The sequence below is a fragment of the Castor canadensis genome, chromosome 9 (genome assembly GCF_047511655.1).
Source record: "Castor canadensis chromosome 9, mCasCan1.hap1v2, whole genome shotgun sequence".
In the NCBI taxonomy this organism is placed as follows: domain Eukaryota; kingdom Metazoa; phylum Chordata; class Mammalia; order Rodentia; family Castoridae; genus Castor; species Castor canadensis.
In genome coordinates this window covers 89,954,614-89,977,172 of record NC_133394.1, presented here as the reverse complement: position 1 = coordinate 89,977,172, position 22,559 = coordinate 89,954,614, and the positions used below count along the sequence as shown (strand labels likewise).

General features: G+C 37.8%; 1 protein-coding gene across 3 annotated transcripts in view; it reads left to right on the top strand.

Annotated features, from left to right (window-relative positions):
• Positions 1-1,107: 1,107 nt before the first annotated feature.
• Bmp2k (BMP2 inducible kinase) overlaps positions 1,108-22,559 on the top strand; it is a 121,055-nt gene continuing 99,603 nt past the window's right edge. For 2 of the 3 annotated variants that reach the window (XM_074041918.1, XM_074041917.1), the window contains exon 1: positions 1,111-1,473. In XM_074041918.1, the coding sequence (XP_073898019.1) occupies positions 1,302-1,473 (172 nt within the window). In that variant the 5' untranslated portion in view covers positions 1,111-1,301. Of the gene's footprint in view, positions 1,474-22,559 lie in introns of all 3 variants that reach the window. The other variant, XM_074041920.1, reaches the window with a different exon arrangement.

The window sequence follows — 22,559 nt, the reverse complement described above, 5'->3', positions numbered from 1 at the left end:
CTCATTTTTCCTGCCTCATCCCGCAGACAGAAGACTCCTCTAGTTTATGAAACTGACGCAACATGACTTTTTGGTTTTTTTTTAGTAGGCAAATCTTTTTTGTTAAGGCACATGGGGACAGCAATGGTTGGTTTTGCTTTCAAACATTCCTAAATCTGCCAGTTTTCAACGATCAGACCCCTAACCTACTTTTTTCAAGAATGGCCAAAAGCATGGAAGTCAGCATCAAAGGACGATCAAGCCAACTGTGTGACCTTGGGTGACTGATAAGTCTTTCCAGGCAAAGGTGACAGTCTGCAAAACGGTGTCCATCGCTGTTACAGATGCACAGCACACGGGATCTTGAAAGGGCTCCCCGAAGTCACGGGCAAAGCCTTCCGCCACAGCGGCTTGGGAAGCTGTGTTACTGGAATCCACTAGTTTCACGCTGCTCCTAACCTCGGGAGGATTCTTGGGGGAGAAGGCCTGGAAAACTGGCTAAAAAATAAAGCGAGAAGTTCCTTACGGAAGGCAAAGTTGCTGGCAGCATTTTTAAGATTTCCCGCCCCCTCCTCAGTGACATACCGACTCCCAGCCAAGATGACAGACCCCGCTGCATGACCAGCGCGGGGACCAAGCCCTCGGACACCACGCTTGTGGAAGCTGGGCCCCACCGTCCGGCCAAACCCTCCCGGAACGCCCCCGGACTTCGCTCCGGTTCCCAGCCCCCTCCATCACAACCCCGCTCCTCCTCCACGTGACAAGAGCCGGAACCGTCACTTCCGGCGGCGCGGGCAGTGCGCCTGCGCGGGGTGCGCGGGCTCTGTGAGCGGTTGGCACCATCCGCGATCCGCCAACGGCCGCGAGTGGCGGGCGGCGCGGGTCGGGCGGCGGCGGTGGCGGCTGTAGCGCGGCGGAGTGCGGTTCTGAGGGTGTGCAGCCCGAGAGCCGGCCACTGCCCAGAGCAGCCGCCTTGTCCGCCCCGTCCCTCCTCCCGGGTCGCGCTCCCCGCGCTCACTGAGGCGGCGGGGGCGCGCGGAGGCGGTGTCGGTGTCGCCGCCGCGCTCGGGCCCGCCCCCTCGGGCCCCGCCCCGTCCCCGCCCTCCCTGCCGCCCTCTGCGGGAGCCGGGCAGCTGCAGCGGGGCGGCGGGGCTGGGACTGTGTTCTCCGCGGCGCGCGGAATGTGAGGTTCGGCGGGCCGCAGCGCGCACGGACGCTGGGACGGGCGAAGGGCGGCGACCCCTCGCGGACGCCGGCCCGGGGACTCGCGTTCTCGCTCGCCGCTTTGCCCTCCTCGTGCCCTCCAGCGCGCCGGCGGGACCATGAAGAAGTTCTCGCGGATGCCCAAGTCGGAGGGCAGCGGTGGCGGCGGAGCAGCGGGTGGCGGGGCGGCCGGGGCCGGGGCCGGCGGCGGCCCGGGCGGCTCGTCAGTCGGGGTCCGAGTGTTCGCGGTCGGCCGATACCAGGTCACCCTGGAGGAATCGCTGGCTGAAGGTATGGGGCGCTCGGGGAGTCTCGGGTGGCAGGTGAGGGAGCGCGGGCTGGGGTGTGGCGGTGTCTTGTCGGATCCTCGCCCTGTTGGCCCACTCTTGGCTCTCGTGCCGGCCGGGCCAGCAGAGGCTCCTACAGAGCAGCTCTGAAGCCGGGAGCTCCGATGAGCGCAGTTTGTCTCTCTCAGAGTTTAAATCGTTTTCTGTTGTGCTTGACAAGAGGAAATAAGAAGACGTCCGAGTAAGCGATGTGGTGTCATGATTGGAGCAGTGACTCACTGGAGGGACAGATCGAGCAGGACTGAGGCTCTGCCTTTCCAGCTGGGGCTCAGGCGGGTGTCATGCGTTGGCCTCTTGGTGCAAGCCTGCACCCCGCCACGCAGGGCAGGGACTCCTAGGCCACTGGTGTCCAGCCCGGGCTTGCTTTTGCTAAAAAGGAACGTGTGTGCATGTGTGTGTGTGTATGACTGTATAGACTGGCTGTGCGCGCGTGTGTGTTGATAAATGTGCCCCACATTCAGTCATTTGGTTGCTTCGGGGTACAGGTAAACTCGAAGCCCATTTGTCTCTGTTACTTCGAATCTTTTCTATGGGACAAGGTGCTGGATTTCCTTTCCCAGTGTCTCTCTCTCTCTCTGTCTCTTTTTTAAATTCATTTATTCATATGTCCAGTGTGTCTTTGTTAGTACTTTAAAAGGTGATCTGAAGCAGGAAAACTTTCACTTGTGAAGTCTTGTAGTGGACCTTTCATTGTCTAAAATAGGTTATGACAGCAGGTAGAAGTCTAGTTACAAAAAAAAAAAGTTTACTCTATGTTTTAAAAAACAGATCCTAGACTTTAGTTTTGTATTTCTGATATAATTGACTTGTAGAAAATACAGTTTAAAAATTGCATGCCTCATTGACCTTTGAATTTTTAATTGCAAAGCAATATTACAAACTAAGAATTCATAAATAATTTCTGTTGATAAGTGGCCCTTTTGAGTTTTAAGGTTAAGAGAAAAGAAATTGAAGATTTTTTTTTCTTTTTGAGTTTTGGTTTTCCAAGTTACTAGAGTTAGACATTGATATGGTTTGAAAACAAAAGACAGAGATGAGAGTCTGCTTATACTTTTTGAAATTCTGTAAGCAGTAGTAAATTAATAAAAGAAAATCCTGAAGCTTTTTGTCTATAAAATACTCTACAGGCAAAGAAATACAGAGTTATCAGGGATGGATGTCATTGCTTTGTAAGCTACTGCCCCCAATAAAGTGTCTCCTGAACCTTGGAGAGGTGGCAGGAATATCCTTAGCTTCTCAAGAGTGAGTTATGATTGGTTTTGATAGATTATGCTAAAACTTCTCACTTTACAACACGTGGTTTTCAGGTGTTGGTTTAGGTTGGGTTGTAGGTTTTAAGCACACATGACTATTATTAACTCACATGGCATACTTCTTTCAGTCTTGAGTTGTGTTAGTATTTAATTGAAATGTCGCTTAAGCAGTGTTACTCTTACTTCCTCACTAAGTCCCACCTAGGTCACTTATTTAGTACTGAGGAAACACTGAGATGACATAAATTAAATTTTGAATTTGTAACTTTTACTCTGCCCTAAGCATATCTTATCCCATTTTCGATGAAAAGTAATTTTGAAAAATGAAAACAAAGATGAATTTCAAAAGGAGACTCCTCATTCTACTATAAAAACTAAAAACCTCTTTAAGCCTCAGTGTCACTGTTAAGAGGGTTCCACTGACTTTTACCATAAATTTGTCATTCTGTTTTAAAAATTGACTAATCAAGTGTTAGGAGGAAACAATGGTTGCAGAAACTTTGGGAAGATAAACTTCCTGGTCTTACACTCCAGCTGCTGGGACCAGGCCTTAAGTTTTTCCTGGAGGCCAAGGCTTACTTAGGCTTTCTTTCCTGTGGATTTCTTCTCTTTAGCACACACAACTGAAATTATATTCATTTTACTTTTTGGTCTTAATGGGCTTATTTTTGTTTCAGGCGCTTAATATTCCTATTCCTTTCCAAATAGGTAATGTCCCAAGTTAGACAAAATGTTTAAGCACTTTTTAAGTATGATTAAATAATAACTGGCAGGTCTGTCTGTCATTTGGGGTGAGTAAAACAGTAAAGCTTAGGAGTGTTTTAATAAGGAAGAGATATACCACTGAGTGGAAAAAAATAGTAGGAGCTAAGACAGACAAAAACAAACTTGATAAATTTTACATTTTTTTGCTTTAGGTCAGTGTTATTTAAAAAGGGCCAGGACCTGAGATGCTGTTGTTATGTCACTGCAAACATATGAGGCTTATTCAGAGTGACATCTTCAGGGTCTTTTCAATAACTCAGTCCTTGTCTTTGTCCCTCTGTATAATTAGTTATTTTCCACAAGTCACCATGAACACTGAATTAGCAAATACTAAATAATTGCTTATAGGGAAAATAACAGGGTTAGGTTCCTGCAAGCCTTTGTCTACAACATTTTTTGTCAACTGATGAATACTCAGCCTTGTTTTATGCATGTTGTGTTTAATGACACTTTAACATATGTATATGTGTGTGTGTAGGGATCATCACAGCTTTCTTGGACTTAACGAATACTAGACAGCACTTCAGCACTGTGGTTGGGGGCCATTTTGAACAGTGAAATCACCAATAAAAGCACAACAATGAGAAAAACATGTCAGTAAACTGACCATGAAAAGGACACTTGTGACAGTATTATAGCTGAATTAAGAATATGCAAGTCAAGAGACTCACATTTTTTACCATTATGTGTATATCTTCAAATAATTATGAAAGTGCCACAAATGATGATTTGGGGGATTAAAGTAAATTTTAGCAAGTAGGTATATTGATGAATATAGTATCTCCAATAATGAAGGTCAACTATTGCATATACTCATCCATGTATTACAATAGATACATACATATATTTAAACCTATATATTTAAACATTTTCAGGAGTAAACTTAATTCCTGTAACTAAACTATTGAAATAGTTTCTTCTCTGAAACAAATACTTTGTATCATATTGTTTTTCTAGTTGAGTACATATACTGAATGTCTGAAAATTCTGACAATTGCATCTCGTTACTTTCTACTCACAGTTTAGAGGACTGATGCCATACTGAGGTATTTTCACAAAAATGGTTCAGTTTCAGGAGTCTGTGGTTGCATATTCTAACTTTGGGCTTTAGAAATGAGATAGAGACATATGTCAGTTTTAGCTTGAAACAATGTCAAATTGTCAAGCATATATAATTCAATGTAACTTTCAAGTTTTTAATTAAAACATAGGACTGGTTTGTTCACATGGGTCTCCAAAAGATCTTTGGTGCTAATTTGAAGAATTTAATATTGATTGATAGTGGGAAGTAGTTGGCTGTAGAATAGGGGATTTTTTTCCCCCCCTAAATGTTTTTGGTTGAAAACGGACTTAACTGAAGGGAGTGTCAAGACTGGGAGACCAATGAAGATATTGGAGTGGGTAGGAATATACTGTGAGTATGGTGAGGTGGGTAAAACTTACAGGTGTGGTCACGAGGGTTATTAGCCCTGTCATTAACGGAGGCAGGGATTTACCGGAGTTCTGTAAAAGTAGCTCAGTAGATCTTTTAGAGGTAACTGCTTAGAGTGAGTGAACGTAGGCTAAGTATGAACTCTTTGTTAATTTTACAGTAAGGTAGTAATAGATGTACATCTTATTTTGCAATAGAAATTAGTAAGGAAATGATGGATTTAAGTGTGATATCTCATTTGCAGAAATCATCTGTGGTTACTCAGTAACTTCTAAGTTAATGTTCCCAAGACAGGACACAAAGGACAGAGGGAAGGATTTACAAAAATATCAACAATTGATAATATTTATTAAATGGCTATTTATTAAATACCTCTTTATTACATGCCTTTTGTGTGCCAGGCACCACTAGGTACTACTTATTTAATGCAGCTGTTTCTATGGCCTTAAGGAATTTGTAGTATAGAGTGAAAGACAATGTTAAACAACAGAAAACCATTAGTGTGGTTAAAAATGAAGAGAAAGCTCAGGGTTTTGTGAGAGAACAACTCAGCTTAGATAGGGGATCAAGGAAAGGTTTTTCAAAATTTCAGCAGAAATCTGAAGGATGAGAAGAGTTAGATAAAAGCAGGGGTGTGACCGCGTGGATGGTTTGGAGCAGAGTTTCAGAAACTGAAATATGCTCAGTGCTGTTGACTACAATGAGTGAATCGTTGTAAGAGGGACCTAAGATGATGTTGAAGAGGTGACCAAGGTGCAGGTCTTTGTATGCCATGTTGAGGAGTTTAGATTTTCTCTAAAATGCAATGGGAAATATAAAGGATTTCAATTGGTCAGTTACATACTCTGACTTATATTTTCATGTATCATTCAGATTGCTAGGTAGAAAATGGTTGAGAGGTATACAAATTAAGATAGTTAAATTGGTGACAGTGTGAATGGAGATGTAATGTTAAATTGTTTAAATATGATGTCCTGTGGATTGGACAAGAAGTGTCAAGAATGACTTGCTTATGCAGATCTTGGATGGACATACCATTGGTAAGATAAGTAATGAACCAAGTTTTTAGAAGGTGTTGGGAGGACATCCAGTAGTTGCAGACTTGTTTAGTTGAGGTTTTGAGAGGAAATGTTCAGTGTGAAGTTGGGTAAATGATCTGAAGCTCAGCAGTAGTCTGGACTTAGAGATAGGTACTTCCAATAAGTGAACATCTGGCTATTATTTAAGCCCCACAGAGGAGATGGATTAGGGAGACAGTGTACAATTCACTCTACTGAAGGACTCCTATAAAGTGAATTGGTTCCAAACATGAGTGTTGGTCAGAATCATTTGGAGGACATGGTAAAATCCAGAATGCTGAGCTTGATTCCCAAAGTTGAGCCTGATTACCAAAGTTTGATGGAGTACATCTGGGTAAGTCCTAGAGCTTGCATTTCTCTTGTTTTCCTCAGTGATCTTGTTGCTGCCTGCACCTAGTTCTCACCTTGAGAACACTGACTTAGAGCAGGCAAAGAAGACTAAGAAACAGCTATCAGAAAAATGTAGGATCTGATTCCTGTAAACTCTATAGACTTTTTCAAGAGGGGGAGTGAACAGTTGTGTCTCTGAGAAGTCATCTTACTTTGTCACATGTTTTTGTCCTGAAGTTCAGTTATTCATGTTCAGTCCTTAATCTACCTTTTAAATCTTACCTGTGATTATTGGCTAAGTGAGTACTCTGCTTCAGCCTCAATGTACTTACTTTACTTCCTATTATTCCGTGACTAAATCTTGTACTTGCCTGTCACTGTGCCTTTGCAGGTGTAATCCATGCTCTCTAACAACTATCTATATCACTTCCTCCTTCCTCTGGACACTTGGGGCTCTTTGTTTTTTTCCTCTCTAATCACATTTAATCTTTTGTCCTGAGATACAATTATGCAAGCACTTAGAAACAACTGAGCTGAAGCCCGGTGCTTGTAATTCTAGCTACTCCGGAGGCAGAGATCAAGAGGATTGTGGATTGAAGCCAGCCCAGGCAAATAGTTCCTGTGACCCTATCTCAAAAAAACCCTTCACAAAAAGGATTGATGGAGTGACTCAAGGTGTAGACCCTGAGTTCAAACCTAAGTACCTCAAAAACAAAACAAAACAACAAAACCCCACTAAGCTTCTTAATTATTGTTCCTCTCTTTCCTCCTCTAGTAGATAGTAAACTTTTTGAGGCTAGAAAAACTTATAATGGCTATTGTGTTTACACGTTGCCTTGCTGTACTATGGACATTCAAATACTTCTTAAAGGAAATGATATTTGACTTTTTTCAAAAAAACACATATTGTTCTTCAATGAATTAAAGACCTAATTTGCAATTTGGAAAGTACCAATAGAGGACTCTTAATTGGACCTTCAAAGGTCTTTTACTTAGGCCAGGGGACCCTGAATTTTTCATCTTTGGTGAGTACAGACAGTAGTTAAGGCCAAGTGTATTTTCATTTAACCTCCTTGAAACAGAAGAAAGAACAACCTGGATGTCCCTTTGTAGTCAGTCATCTTGCTCTGTTAATACATTTTTCTTTACAAAGATAGTTGAATTTTTAAAAAAGGAAAGTATTATTACATGTAACTATGAAATTGTTTTACATTCTGCCATTGATTTTGACAATTTATGATGAGCTTTTTGAGGGCAGGACCAGAGGCTAGTTCTGTATCACCTGTGTAATCTTTAGTTCCTTTCCTGTAGTACATATCCAGCAGTTTCTTGTGTGTTGACTTAAACTCAAAGGAAACATTGTTTCCTCTTCAGAAACATGGAGTTAATATATTTCAAAGATTAAAGAAAGAAATGTGTGACAATACTAACTGCATACCAAATCATTCATTAAATATGATGAGTGAACTTCAGGTTCAGATTTGATTATAATCCTTCAGTGAAATCTGATTCTGAAATAGTAGTAATTTGCTTTCAGATTAGGTATCACATTTATCCTGAATAGGTTTCACATTTATATTAGTATAAAATACAAACTTTTAATTAGACAATTATATAGCCATGTATAATTTTTAGGTATCAATCAACTACATAGAATTTTTATTTTCATAGTAGCAAGTACTTTCATAATAAAAATGAAAGTGATTGACAGCAAAGGACATTACATAAAGTATTACTAAAATATGCTTGCATTTGGGTTGTTTATATTATCATTGTAGGGATGGTTCCTAGTATGCAATTTTAATTGCCCATTGTAACATTTTTTTCTAGAGGTGGCAGTTTTATTCAAGGACAGGCTACTAACATAGAAAACAATTATTCCCAGTTTTCAGTATTTCAAAAAATTTTGTGGAAAGTATGCATTTTTCTCTAATAAGGGTACTGCATTGTATAATGTCTTTTATTTGCTTTTTGCTATAATCATGTGTTGTGGCTAATGACCTTGTGCTAAGCATATTGAAATGGTTATGCCTTTGGTTATTTTAATAATAATGAAAATGAATTAATATTTATTAGTATCCTCCAGCATAGAGTCTATAGGACAGAAAGATAGAAATGTCTTGATGCTGTTAATATTAGGGGAGCATACTAGGAGGTGGCGTTAATGGCCTTACATTGATTCCAGGTTTTCTATAGTGTTCTTCACTAATTTTGCATACTATCTTGATTTTTTTCTTCATTTCCTATTTTTTATCAAAACTTGAAGGAAATCATGTATATCTATTAGAAAATGTTTGGTAGCTATTAAAATAGTTAAAGCCTTGACTTGGAAATCCAAAATTGAGAGTCCTGTTTAGTGATTTCAAAATTGCCATACTTCTAGTGGTCTGAACATAAAATTTTATTTCCAAGGGATTAAGTCTGTTTATTTCTTGATTTTATCTTGTAATCATCTGGTGAACCATTCATCTACCCATTAGTCTGCTATTTTTAGGAAACTGAATTGGAAAATTGAGTGGCTTATAACTAAACTGTTTTAAATAGTTGGGCACTTAGTTAATTTGGAGATTCTCTGTGTTATCATCTTTACAAATGAGATCAGTCAACACATGTCTGCTAAAAGTATCCAAAGTCTCTTTGCAGAAAAAAGTGGTTGTAGGACCTGTTCCACAAAGAGATTTTGTTTTTGGAATTTTTGGTTTATCCTAGACTTGTAGAATTCCAATAGCATTAAGACATAATTGGGGCTATAGTCTTTAGAGAGGCATTTTGCAATGGGTGTTATTTTAAAATATGAAATATGATTTGACTGTTTTAACATTTCTTACTATCTTTGAAATAGTGCATTCTTGGAGGCAAGAAAGCAAAACTTGGAGTCAGGCCAGTTTTTAATCCTAGTTCTGCCCTTAATTTGCATTGTGATATTTTTCTTTCTTTAGAATAAAAGTGAAGTGGATAAAGATGAATTTGTAATATATTTTTCCATTTTGGTATTCTCTGATTTTGTCTCTATGTTTATTGCTCTTTCTGATAAGAAAGAGGAGCATGGGGTATGGAAGCACAGCAATGACAAAATTGCATGACATTTCAGAATGCTATACAGATTTAAAAGGTAGCCATCTTATTTACTTATTCTACTGTCTGAATAAGTTGTACTCTCTTAAGTATTGTGGTGAATATCAGGAAACAGAAGAAGCTTTCTTGCTCTTCAGATTTTTATTTGAAAAAATATATGAGGAATAGTTATAACATATACTTAGTGAGTTTATTGTCAGAAAAATTTTACCCATTATGTTTGTGAAAAATTTGGTACTTTTTGTTTCCAGTGCTGTCAGCCTAGTTTGGGTCCTTTATAACTCTCACTTTGACAATCCCATTAGCATTCAGACTGTTCTTTCAGGCCCTTTTCTTGCCAAACCAGTTCTTGTATTTCTTCCAGTTTTTTCTTCCTGAAATGGACTTCTCATCTCACTGTCTTATTTGCCTAACCAAGTGAAGTACAAATTCATTACTCTGGGATTCAAGGCTCTCTTCATTGTGATCCCAACCCACACTATAGCTTTAATCCCACTCTTATTCCATATATCTGTATTAGTGCATATGTGCTTGATATTTCCCTCACTTCTCTCATGCTTTGTGCTGTGGTCTGAATATTTGTGTCATTCCCACCCCCCACATTTATATATTAGAATCCCAACTGCCATACTGATAGTAGTAGGAGGTGAGATCTTTGGGAGGTGATTAGATCATGAGAGCAAGAACCCTCATGATTGTGATTTGTGCCCTTGTAGAAGAGACCCCTTGTGCCTTTCACCGCATGTGAGGAAGGGGTCTTCACCAGACAATGAATGTGTAGGCACCTTGATCTTGGATTTCTTAGCCTGTAGAACTATGAGAATGTTGTTGTTTATATGCCACCCAATTTGTGGCATTTTGTTGTAGCCCTCAGAACAGTCTGAAACACTTTCCCAGTCTTAGTTTTTAGTTTATGTTGTTGCATTTGCCTAGAATGTAGACACCTGCTTCTCAGTCCGTTAAAATGGGGTCTTGTAGGGTACATTTAAGATGCAGTTACTTTTTTGCATTCTTTTATTTGCCTAGGAAACCCTGTCTGTAATGGGATGAGGATAATCAATACCTCTGTTTGACACCCTGTGTAGCAGCTGTTACTTGTATAGCTGGTATCTTACACAGCTTTGTTCTATTTCAATAAAATGTGAAGTCTTTAAAATTTAGACCCTCTAAGATTCAGCTTGTTATCATATTTTATCTCTTGCAGGGCTATATTCATGGTAGTTATTCAGTACATTTGTAAGAGATTGAGTTTGTAATTAAAATGGTCAGATGGAATATTAAAAATTACTGTCAAGCAATTGAATAGCAACTGTATTTGACATACCCAACTGTGTAGTTGATTTTAGGAGCTGATGGTAGCTCTCTTTCCCCTTTTTTTGTGGTTCTGGGGATAGAATTCAGGGCCTCACTCATGCTAGGCACATGCTCTACCACTGAGTGACACCCCCAGCCTAACCCCTGTTTTTTATGTCATTGATAGAATCTAAAATAATAATGTAGGTGCAGTATTATCTAGATGTATGGAAAATATTACCAGAATTATTTTATTTCTGTTTATAATTACAGTAATAGTTAATATTTTATTCTGGGTGCTTATTCTGTGCTTAATATATACGACTCTCAAAATGTTCTTGCTTGAATTCCCTTGAGCTGTGTCATCACTACTGTGGGACAATAGAGGAGCTGGGTGGATCTAGTACATGTGCTCTGAACCTTAAGGGAGATATAGTTTGGGAATAGTCAAGTGTATATGGCTTTGTCTTGAGTGGCAGATAGTACCAAGGCTTAATGGGTTGATGAGTGTCTTAAGAGGATGAGGGATCAGGAAGAAGGGGAACTCATTACCTTAAGGCTTTGCGGAAAGACAACAAATGACCATTAATTTTGGGGACCCCTTTTAACTGGACTGTGACATAGGAGCTACTTATTTAATAATAATATTTTAATAACAAAATAAGGAATTCCTGTTGATATTTATTATTATCTATTATTAATATTATTAATATCTATTTATTTTATTAATGTGTCTTAAAGAGATATTAATTTGCTTTTAGATTAGGAAATTTGTAAGCCTGACACAGACAGTTTTGTTAGAAGCAAATCATTATTACCTTGACATTCTTCTATTCCTTATTTGGTTTCCTGGAAGAAAGAGTCCTGTATACCATTTCCCCACCTAAATCTTGTATTTACCTGTTTTCTTTAAGTTTTGGTGATTGGGTCATTGTTAGGCTGGCTGAAACTTTTTACATACTGAACTATTTTCTTTTGAATGAGATTGTCAGTAGTTAGTCTAGACTTTACTTTTTACCCTGGAATTATTAAGGTGTTAGTACTGAAATCACATAAACAAAGTGGTAAAATACATTACTGAATTTTATCAGGACTGTTTTTCTAGGAAGTGGGATTATGTATCCTTGGTCGTGACCTGACCCACTTTTTTTTTCTTTGGTGTGCTTCATGGAATCTCTTCCACTGAATGTTAATGGTGTATTCTTTGTATAGAAAAAAAAAAATCTGATGCTGCTGACTCATCATCAGTATGATGTGTGTTTTGAGTTTTTTTTTATTTCAGAAGTAGGGTGTATATGTGCTCAGTTGCACATAGACTTTTGGTGGTATCTTTGATAAATAACAGATGTTTGTAAGATAGTTAACTGTGTGTTCACTAATGTGAATATCTGTTTTTTTTTTGGTGTGGAATATTCTGATAGACTGAAATTAGAATTAGGATAGGTCTTTTGGACTAACTGGCACAAAATTATGGTTAACTCATCTAACCGGCCAAGTTCAAGTCTTAGTGAATGGTCAACTGGATTGCCAAATGTTTGGTAATTTTTCATCTTTTGGCAAGCTTTTAGTCAAGAGTTCAAGGAAGAAACTATAAGAAGCTCAACCCACATTGATAGTTTTTATTTTTAACCCAGTGAAGGTAGTATATATATTGTTGTGTTTGACTTTATCTTGCTACGATCAAATACTTGAGAGAAACAATTTAAAAAATTGAAAAGGAAAAAGAATTTATGTTGGTTTCAGAAGTTAATCCATTTGCACTAACTCTGTTATTTTTTGGTCTGTGATGAGGCAGAACTGCCCATCTTACGGTAGCCAGGAAGCAGAGAGAGAGAGAGAGAGAGAGAGGGAGAGAGGGGAAGAGGAAGGGCATGCCTCAGTGACCTACTTCCTCCATCCAGACAGACCCTACGTCCTAATTTCTTTACCTCTCCATAAAGGCATTATATTTTTGAATCTATCAAGGGATTCATCTGTTGATGGTCAGAACCTTCATAATTCAACCACTTCTCAATGATTGGATTCACCAGCTGGGTTCCAAACTTTCAGCATCTGAGCCTTTTTGGGTATACTTCCTATCCTAACTGTAGTCATTGTTTTCCACCTCAATGAAGTGGGAACTTTAGAAATCTTTTAAGTCTGTGGGTTTTATTTCTTTAAGTGTGTGCTTGTGTATGGTATTTTATTTGTCCAAAGGGAATGTTGAAAATGAGTTTGTAAGGGCTATATGAGTCCTTGGTATTCAAAGTGGACTGTTACTAACATATCATAAATTTCTAGCATGAGAGTTCCTGTTTATAGATTCAGGATTCGAGTTTGTTCTTGCCTTGGAGTATTTACTCTTTTTCTTAATAAATGCTACAAGTATTTAAAAAAAACTTTAAGTGGACCATTGTATCAGTTACTTTTGTATTGCTGTAACAAAATACTTGAGAAAACAACTTAAGGGAGGAAGGATTAATTTTGCCTCACATTTTCAAATATTTCAGTCCATAGTCCTTGGTTGTCTTGCTTCTGGGTATAGGTCTTCCCAAGCATTTTTGTAAAGTTTCAAAGTTAAAGCTTATTTGTTCTTTCTGAAGACCATCAAATCATTTGCTACAACTTTTGAGTTAAGATGTCAGGATTAATTTTAAAGTTTAAAATCCCAGCTTCCTCTGAATTAGACTGTTGTTTCTGTCCAAAGAGGTTCATTCCTAAATGAAATAACATATCTGTGAACTGTAAAGTAAATAGCATAAAATTGTATTTCTTTAGCTCCTACAGTTGAAGCTAGCATAGCAATACTCAGGACCTCCTGTCCCTTACTTTTTTATCCCTTACTTTCTTCTGTTCCTATTTCAAGGTTATAGGAACTTTAAGGTTTGGGCCTGATGTGCTGTTATAGCAAATACTTTTTTTTAATTTAATAAAATTGTGCTATGTTTGTTCAAAGTAAAAAGTAAATTCAGTTTTTTTCAAATTTCTCTTTTATTGCATCACAACACAAATGCATTTGACTTAACCTGGAATACTAAACATCCATGTCTATACACTGTAATAAATTGTTATAATATCATAAAACAATTTCCTTAAAAATAACATGACATTGCTGGGTGTGGTGGTGTGCTCCTGTAGCCCTAGTTGCTTGAGAGTCTGAGATAGGAGAATCACATGAGCCTAGTAGTTTAAGACCAGTTTGGGCAACACGTAACAAGACTCTGTCTTCAAAAAGAAAATCGGAAAAAAAAATTACTTTTGTGATACTTTTGTCATATTTTTATACACATGCAGATAAAAAAATCAGAATAGTGCTTTATAATTTAATAACATTAAAAGGTATTTCTAATATTTTTCTCTCTTTGGGTCCCCCCCCCCCCCCCCCCGCCGTGGCAGTACTTGGGTTTGAACTCAGGGCCTCACACTTGTCAGGAAGGTATTTACTACTTGAGTCATTCTGCCAGCCCTTTTTTGTGTTGGGTTTTTCGAGATAGGATTTTGAGAACTATTTGTATGGCCTGGCTTCAAGCTGTGATCCTCCTGATCTCTGCCTCCTGAGTAGGTAGGAGGACAGATGTGAGCCAGCGGCTTCCAATTTCTAATATTTTTCAGTCTATGGAATAATCACCATCATAATCAAGAAGCATTTGTTTAGTGTTTGTATTTTTCTAAGTAAAGGGAGTTGGTTGTTTTTTTTTTTTAAAGCATGACACATTCCCTCTTTTCTCATCTACCTTTAATACCTGTCTGTTCTTTAAGAGGTCTACAACTTTAGGTTGCTATCCTGCTGGTCATCTTTTCTTTCCCATTCTTTTTTTTTTTTTGTAATCCTGGGGATTGGACTTAGGGTTTACGTGCTAGATAAGTGCTTTAACACTGCGCTATACCCTCAGTCCAACCCATTCTTTTTCCTATCAGTTAATCTGATTTTTCTTCTGCTTTTTATAAGTCATTTGTTTCTAAATTTTTAAATTTTTTTGAGAACAATTCTCACTGTGTAGCCCCGGGTGGCCTTGAATTCATGATCCTTCTGTTTGAGTATTTTGAGTACTCAGATTACAGATGTGTACCACCATGCAGGGGTGTTTTTCTCATCTTAAAAGACAAGCACAAAACTGTTCTATAACTTATCTTGCGCTTTCCTTCCTTAATCAGTTGACCTTTACTAAAAGAGTGGGCTTCAAGTCATCTTTTCTTTTTCTTTCTTTCTTTTTTTTTTTGAGACAGAATCCCCCTTTGTAGCCCAGGCCTCAAACTTTGAACTTTCACCCTTCTCTCTCCCAAATGCTGAGATTTAAGGTGTTCATCACTACCTATGGCTCAGAGTTCTTGCCATCCTCCTGCCTCAGTCTTCCAAGTACAGTAATGGTTCTTCAAGTGTTCTCTGTGGCATGAAGGGGAGGGATTTGCACTCAGTTAAAAAAAAAAAAAGAAAAGCCTTTCCCTTAAGTGTGACCTTGCTAAAGCAATAAAATATTTTATTAATCTTGGCCCTTGAGTACATGTTGTTCTTTTTTTTTTTTTTAAACTGTAGTTGTGGTTAGATTATACATTACATAGCTGGATGGTGGTGGCTTATGCTTGTAATTACAATACTCAGAGGCTAGGCAGAAGAATCAGGAGTTTGAGGCCAGCCTGAGCTACATGGTGATACGAAATCAAAGGCTGGGATGTAGCTCAGTGTATAGCATGTGCAGGTTTCTCGAGAAACCAGTCCTCTGCACTGAGCAAAGAAAAAAATTATGCAGAACATAAAATTTTCCATCTTAAGTGTAAAGTTAAGTGGCACTGAAAACACACATTGTTGTGTGACCGTCATCACTAACCAGCTCCAGAAATTTTTCATCATCTTAAACTGAAACTCTGTACTCATTGACACTAACTTCACATTCCTTCTTTCACCTAGACCCTGATAGCACTAGTCTTTTCTGTCTATAAATTTGAACCTTTTATATACCTTATCGAAGTATAAATAAGCCTTTTGTGTCTGGCTGATTTAACATAATATCTTCATCTCTGTTATAGTTTCTATCAGAATTTCACTTTTTTTTTTTTTTTGAAACAGGGTCTTATGATGTAGCCCAGACTGGACTAGATAGAATTTGTAATATAGTCCAAACTGGCCTTAAAATTGAAATCCTCCTGCTTTAGCCTCCCAAATGCTAGGATTACAGGCATGTATTGTCACACCTGGCTTTTTAAGACTAATAATATTCTGTTACACACATATATCCCATTTTGCTTATCTGTTCATCTGTTGATGGACATTTGGGTGGTTTCTACCTTTTGGTTGTTGTGAATAATGCTGCTATGAACATGGGTGTACAGTGTTTTAAAATTCTTGCTTTCATAATTCTGTTTAAATTTTCTTGAGGAACTGCCATCCTGTTTTTCACAGTGGCTTTACCATTGTAATTCCTACCAGTGATACATAATGGGTTCCAATTTCTCTGCTTCCTTGTCTCACCAATACTCTCGGCTGTTTTCTTGTTTTCGTTTTCTAGTACTAGCTATCCTAATGGCTATGAAGTGGTATCTCATGGTTTTGATGTGCGTTTTTGTAATGATTACTGATTTGAGCATCTCTTTTTAAATGTACTTATTGGCTGTTGATACGTCTTTTTTACATCTTATGTAAAAAAATAGGAAATATACATAATATTCACTTGCTGCTTAATGAAGCATGATGAAAAGCTGAGGGAAAGCACTTGGAATTCTTTTTCATGGAATACCATTATTTCAAAGAATTGCTGACTAACTGTGATTATTCATTTAGACTTGGGTGTTTGGCAGACATTTTCTCAAATGATGAAGAGAGTTTGTCTTTTCAAGGAAAACATCTGACATGTTTTATTAATGTTAGAATTTGAACTTTGAAAAGACAGTTATCATTTTGGAAAAACTTGGATATGCCATTGTGAGTTGACAACCTCACATTACTTTAAAGGCTTTTCTGAGGAGGTAAGTGTTATTAACAAATATGATTTTTAATAAATTGTGTAATGGAAGATCTGTATAAGTGAACTGATACTTCTTATGCCTGATGTTACAAAGTACAAGATTAACCCATAGATATTAATTGTAGCAGTGCAAAAATGCAGTGCTGATTGTAGATACCATAGTAAGACTAACCTTTAATGAGCTACTAATGTCACATTTCGCTAGAATAGCAAACAGAATATCCAGTTATCTGGAAAGAATATTGAGTCTTTACCTTTCACTCTACTTTGAGTGAGGCTGAATTTTTTTCCCAAGCTTTCTTCAACCAAAATAATATATTGCAGATTTACTGTACAAGTAGGTGTAAGAACCCATATTGAAAAGCTTTGCAAAAATGTAAACAACAGTGCCACTCTTCTATCTACGTGATTTTTTGAAAAAAACTCTAGGGGTTGGAAGTGTTGTGCAGTGGTAGACCACTTGCCTAGCTAGCGTGTGTGAGGCCCAGGGTTTGATACCTAGCACTGAAGACATAAAAAGCAAGCAGCACAATTTTTCGTACTATATTGACATGTAATGAGGTTATCAATTTAAAGAATAAAGATGATAAAATTCTCAGATGTTATTTCTAATAAAATAAATTTGGATTGATACAGCCCATGTAAACAGAAACTCTTTGGGAGTCATGAGTAATTTTTAAGAATGTTAAGGGATCCTGAGGCCAAAGGGCTTATAAGAGAGTCTACCCTGTATTGTCTAGCAAAATTGACTTAATTTGGTAGCTAGTAGCCACATATGCCTGTTGAGCACTTGAAATGTGGCTGATATGATTTGAGATGCCTAGTACATATAAAATACATACAGAATTTCAAAGCTTTAATGTGAAAAAAGAATGTAAAGGCTTTGTATATATGTGAATATTTATATTTTTGGTGCTGGCAGTTGAGTACAGCACGTTGCATATACCAAATACCCTTTCTACCACTGAGTCATATCCCCAGCACCTAATATTTTTATAATATTGATTACATGTTGAAATAGTAATGTTTTGGATATGTTGGGTCAAATAAACTTATTAAAATTAATTTTTACTGTTTTTTACCTTTTTAATGTAGTTATTAGAAAATTTAAAATTGTGTATGTTCACATGTTGGACAAATGTTGTACAGTGCTGATCTGTAGTGCATAGTTCATTTGTATGGACCTTACATGATGCAGTTGGGGTTATTCACCTAGGTCTCACAGGTGTCCCGTGTTTTTGAGGGGAGAGGGCTTACAGTTTTCATAATGGTCTCAAATGGGCGTGTGATCAAAGAAGAGTTGGAACTGCTGTAAAATTTGTAGACTCTTTGAGCTGTTGCTTGCTGTTACATGGGTAGTCTTAGCAGATTGGATCAGGGGCATCCCTTTTTCCCAAGTGAAATCTGTGTTGCGGGGTACAGTGGTTAGTGCTGTAATGAGATGCTTATGAATGTTCCCATAGAATGTTTATATAGAGAAGCATGAGGTATTACAGCACTATTGATAACTAAACTTGAGTTGACCTGAGATCCTAATTATCACATGTAAAATTGCTCCTGTGGGAAAATATTATCAGTGCCAAAAGTAGACTTTGAAACTGTCAGAATGCAATTCACTACTAAATTGAAGATTTCACTCACTTCATTCTAGGCACCTGATCAAATACTGAATTTTTAACTTTAGCATTTATAGAGTTTGAAAAGATTATAAAGTGGTAAGCATTCTAAATATAAAGTTATGGAATACTTACTATTTATCTTTAATCATAGTGACATTATATAAGTAAGTCACTGCATTGGTGTTTCAGTGAATTTAAGTGGGTTGTTTCATGTTTAGTTTAAGTAGGTCCATGGTGCTGTGGATGCAATAGGTTCTTGGCCTCTGTTTTTATTCTCAGCAGGAAAGGCTTCCTAAAACAATGAGGTATTCCAAACATGATTATTTAATTACAACGCTTTGTATGTGAGGATGTTGCATAGAGTTTATCACAATGTACTGTAATCACTTATTTTTGTCCTCTCCCAATAGTCTATGCACTTAAACATACTGTGTTCTACTTAACGAATGTTCCAGAGCTAGCGTGGACACTTACTAAAATTTGTTGAAAAAAAATCAGCATGGACAGAACTCTGGACTGTTGATAGTTGATAGGTGAGATGATTGAGTGTGGTAACTAGGTGAAGGGAACATTGAAACCAATCTGAAAATACAGATATGACAGGCTGCTAAGTTGCATAGTACAAAGTATTGTAAAGAGAAATTTGGTGGGACAGTTGAAGTCACTTTTTATACTTGGTTATATTTAGTAGCTTTTTGGGTTTTTATTGGTGGTAGGGTTTGAATTCAGGGCCTTGAGGTTGAGCCATGCCCCCTTTCTCGCTTTATTTTTCAGGTAGGGCCTTGTTAGAGTTTGGTTGTTAAATGTCACCCAAAGGCCCATAGGCTAAAAGCTTGGTTACCAGCCTATCAACACTGAAAATTGATGGAACCTGTAAGATGTGGGGCCTAGTGGGGACAGGTTAAGTGACTGGGGTGTATCCTTGAAGGGGATATTGTGACATACCATACCGTATAGTATATATATATTTTTCCTTTTTGGTATAGGGAATTGTTAGGCAAGCAGTCTACTTGAGCCATGCTTCTAGTACTTTAGTTTTTAGTATTTTTCTGATAGGGTCTTATACTTTTGCCTAAGCTGGCCTCATTCTGTGACCCTCCTGCCCCCTGAGTAGCTGGAATTACAAGATGGATCACCACACCTGGTCAGTCTATATGTTTTTAATGCACTAGTTTCCTCAAATTCAGGAGAGAGAAAAACACATTCAAACCATAAAATGTGAGAATTATGAGAAATTACTTACATTTCTTTCCATTGCAAATGACATTATATAAGGCATGTGTTGTGTATACTTAATGATTTTAAACTTTTTATGATAGATTTGTGATTTTTGTTAATAAATAATAAAATAGATTATCATCTATATTTTATACATTCACGACATAACTTTTTCTTAATTTTTTCAGTATTTAATACTATGCATTTAGTCTTAAGTTTTTTCAAATGGTTTATTTTTTTATTTATCATATTATTGTACTGGGGTACATTGTGACATTTATACAAGTTCTTACAATCTATTATAGTTGAATTCATCCCCTCCATCATTCTCCTTTATCCCTTCTACCCCCATTCCTGGAATAGTTTCAAAGGTTTCATTTTCCATTTTCATACATGAGTACATAGTACTTCCACCACACTCACTCTCCTATACCCTTTCCTAATACCTTCTTCCCTCCCACTGGTGTCAACCCCCAGACAGGAACTGTTTTACCTTACTCATCTCCATTTTTGGAAAAAGACATTTTTGATCTACACAGAGGGTTTCATTGTGACATTTCCATGTATGTATGTGTTGTATCCCAAACTGGTTCAGCCCCTCCATTTTTCTTATGACCTAAGTGTTTCAAAGTACCTCTTAATTTCATTGTGTTGGTCCCTCAAGGTCAAAGGTCTATTTAGTATTTTTTAGGTAATGCGAATAATTTAAGAAATATTGCTTTATGCTTCACCAAGGGAGAAAATAACTGGTTTATTTCTTTTCTTGCCACCTTTTGTTAGCATAAAAGTAAGTTATTTTATTCTGGAAATAATTTGTTCTTTGAAAAACTGTGACCTTGTTCATTCACAAATGTGACCGTTTGTTACAGTAGTCTTTAGAGAGGTTATAGTGGATACTCTCAGCCAAAGAATTCTCTTACCCAAGGGTTTCACTATTATCATTAAGGAAAAAGTGCATATAACTACAACTAGGCTCTTTCAGGTAAAATACATTCTAATGTAAACTTACATGTCATAAAGATCCACATCTATAAGCTGAATTAGAGAACTAAAGTAACCACTACTTTCTAGACAGTGTATTCTCTTTTTATGGCACTTGCTCTGTCTGAAATTTTATTTTTAAATTAAATTTAATTATTTAGGCTTTTGAGACAGGGTCTTGCTGTGTTGTAACCCAGGCTGGCCTCGAACTTGTGATCTTTCTGTTCACTCTTCCAAGCTGGAATTACAGGTGATACCACCACATCCAGTTTTGAAATTTTAATACATTTGTTACTATTTTTTGTGGTGCTTGGGATCAAACCTAGTGCTTCGTGCGTGTTAGGAAAGGACTCTGCTACCAACCAACCCCTCAGCCCTGTCTGAAATTTATTTAAAAAAATTTTTTTTGGTGCTAGGGATCAAACTCAGGCCCTTGTGTGTGTTGGGCAAGGGCTCTACCACCAAGCTACATGCCCAGCCCTGTCTGAAATTTTAAATGTCTTATACACCATGCTGACACAGATCATATCAACATCAATGATATTGAAATTATCAGTGATAACTTTACTAAATTGTTTTATATTGACATTTTGATAGAGACTTCTAATTATTAAAGAACATTCTCCTTCATTGATTAATTTAATGTCCTTGACAATTCTAAAATAAGCAGCATTTTCATTCTTATAGAGAAAGAATCTGAGGCCAACAAAGGCCATGTGCTCTTAAAATCCGGTTACATAGACAATTTAAGGAAGGGGATATAGACAACCAAAATTTTGAAAGAGTTCTGTTTGTTGCATTTATAATGTAATAAAAATAGCTAACTCCTGCATTATATCCTCTGATTTCATTACAGTGTTTATGATTCAAAACTGATGTTCAAGGTTTTATGTTTTAGTAACTTAGATATTTTCATAGTGGTTAGAAAATATTTTCATAGTGGCATGAAAATATTGGGAAGTGAAAGTATATAGTGGATTTGTTTCTAACCTATACACAGCTATAACCTATATTCTTTTTTTTTTTTTTTCATTTTTCTTTTATTATTCATATGTGCATACAAGGCTTGGTTCATTTCTCCCCCCTGCCCCCACCCCCTCCCTTACCACCCACTCCACCCCCTCCCGCTCCCCCCCCCTCAATACCCAGCAGAAACTATTTTGCCCTTATCTCTAATTTTGTTGTAGAGAGAGTATAAGCAATAATAGGAAGGAACAAGGGGTTTTGCTGGTTGAGATAAGGAGAGCTATACAGGGCATTGACTCTCATTGATTTCCTGTGCGTGGGTGTTACCTTCTAGGTATAACCTATATTCATTGGTGGAGATTCTTGTGCTGATTTATATGTTGGGGTTGGGTTTTATGTACAAGTTTTACCTCAGTATGACTGGCTTTTCTACCAAGTGCTGTGCCAAGGTTTATTTCTGAGTATCAGAAGAATTTGACCAGATCTTCCATACTGATGTGCTTTGGTCTTACTGGTGTGCCACAAATGGGCTACAGGTATGTCAAGATGATGATTTTTTTTTTTCTCCTCAGTCTTCAAAGTGGCCTGGTGGTTGTTGGAGTTCCCTGCCTGTCAACTCAGGATGAAAGCAGACTTCTGCATTTACCCATTGGCCTGTCCAAATTGTTGGAAATTAACAGTCATGCTGGATGCTTTTCTATAGTAGGCTAAACACAGAGTTAGTTGATGGAATATTAAGTGCAGGGAGTCGGAAAGTTGGTGGGAAGGATATGCTCTACTTTGCCTGACAGGCCTAATAAGTAAGGAAATAGGCTTGAGTTCTGTTGGAAAGCAAAGAATTACACAAACTGCTCTCTCAGTTTGAAAGTCTTGTTTGTGTTTGGTAACACCATGATAAATCTATTTGAAACATTGTAGAGTGTGCTTTTCCTTGGGCTTACACAGAATGTGTAAATACATGTTTTCTGAGCCAAGGTTTTGCTATCAGGCCTTGAAGTAACAGATAGTGGTTCTCTGCTGATTCTTTGGCTCTGTGCTGAGACTTTCCTCAGTATCCTCTCCTCCCTCTTCTGAAGTAAT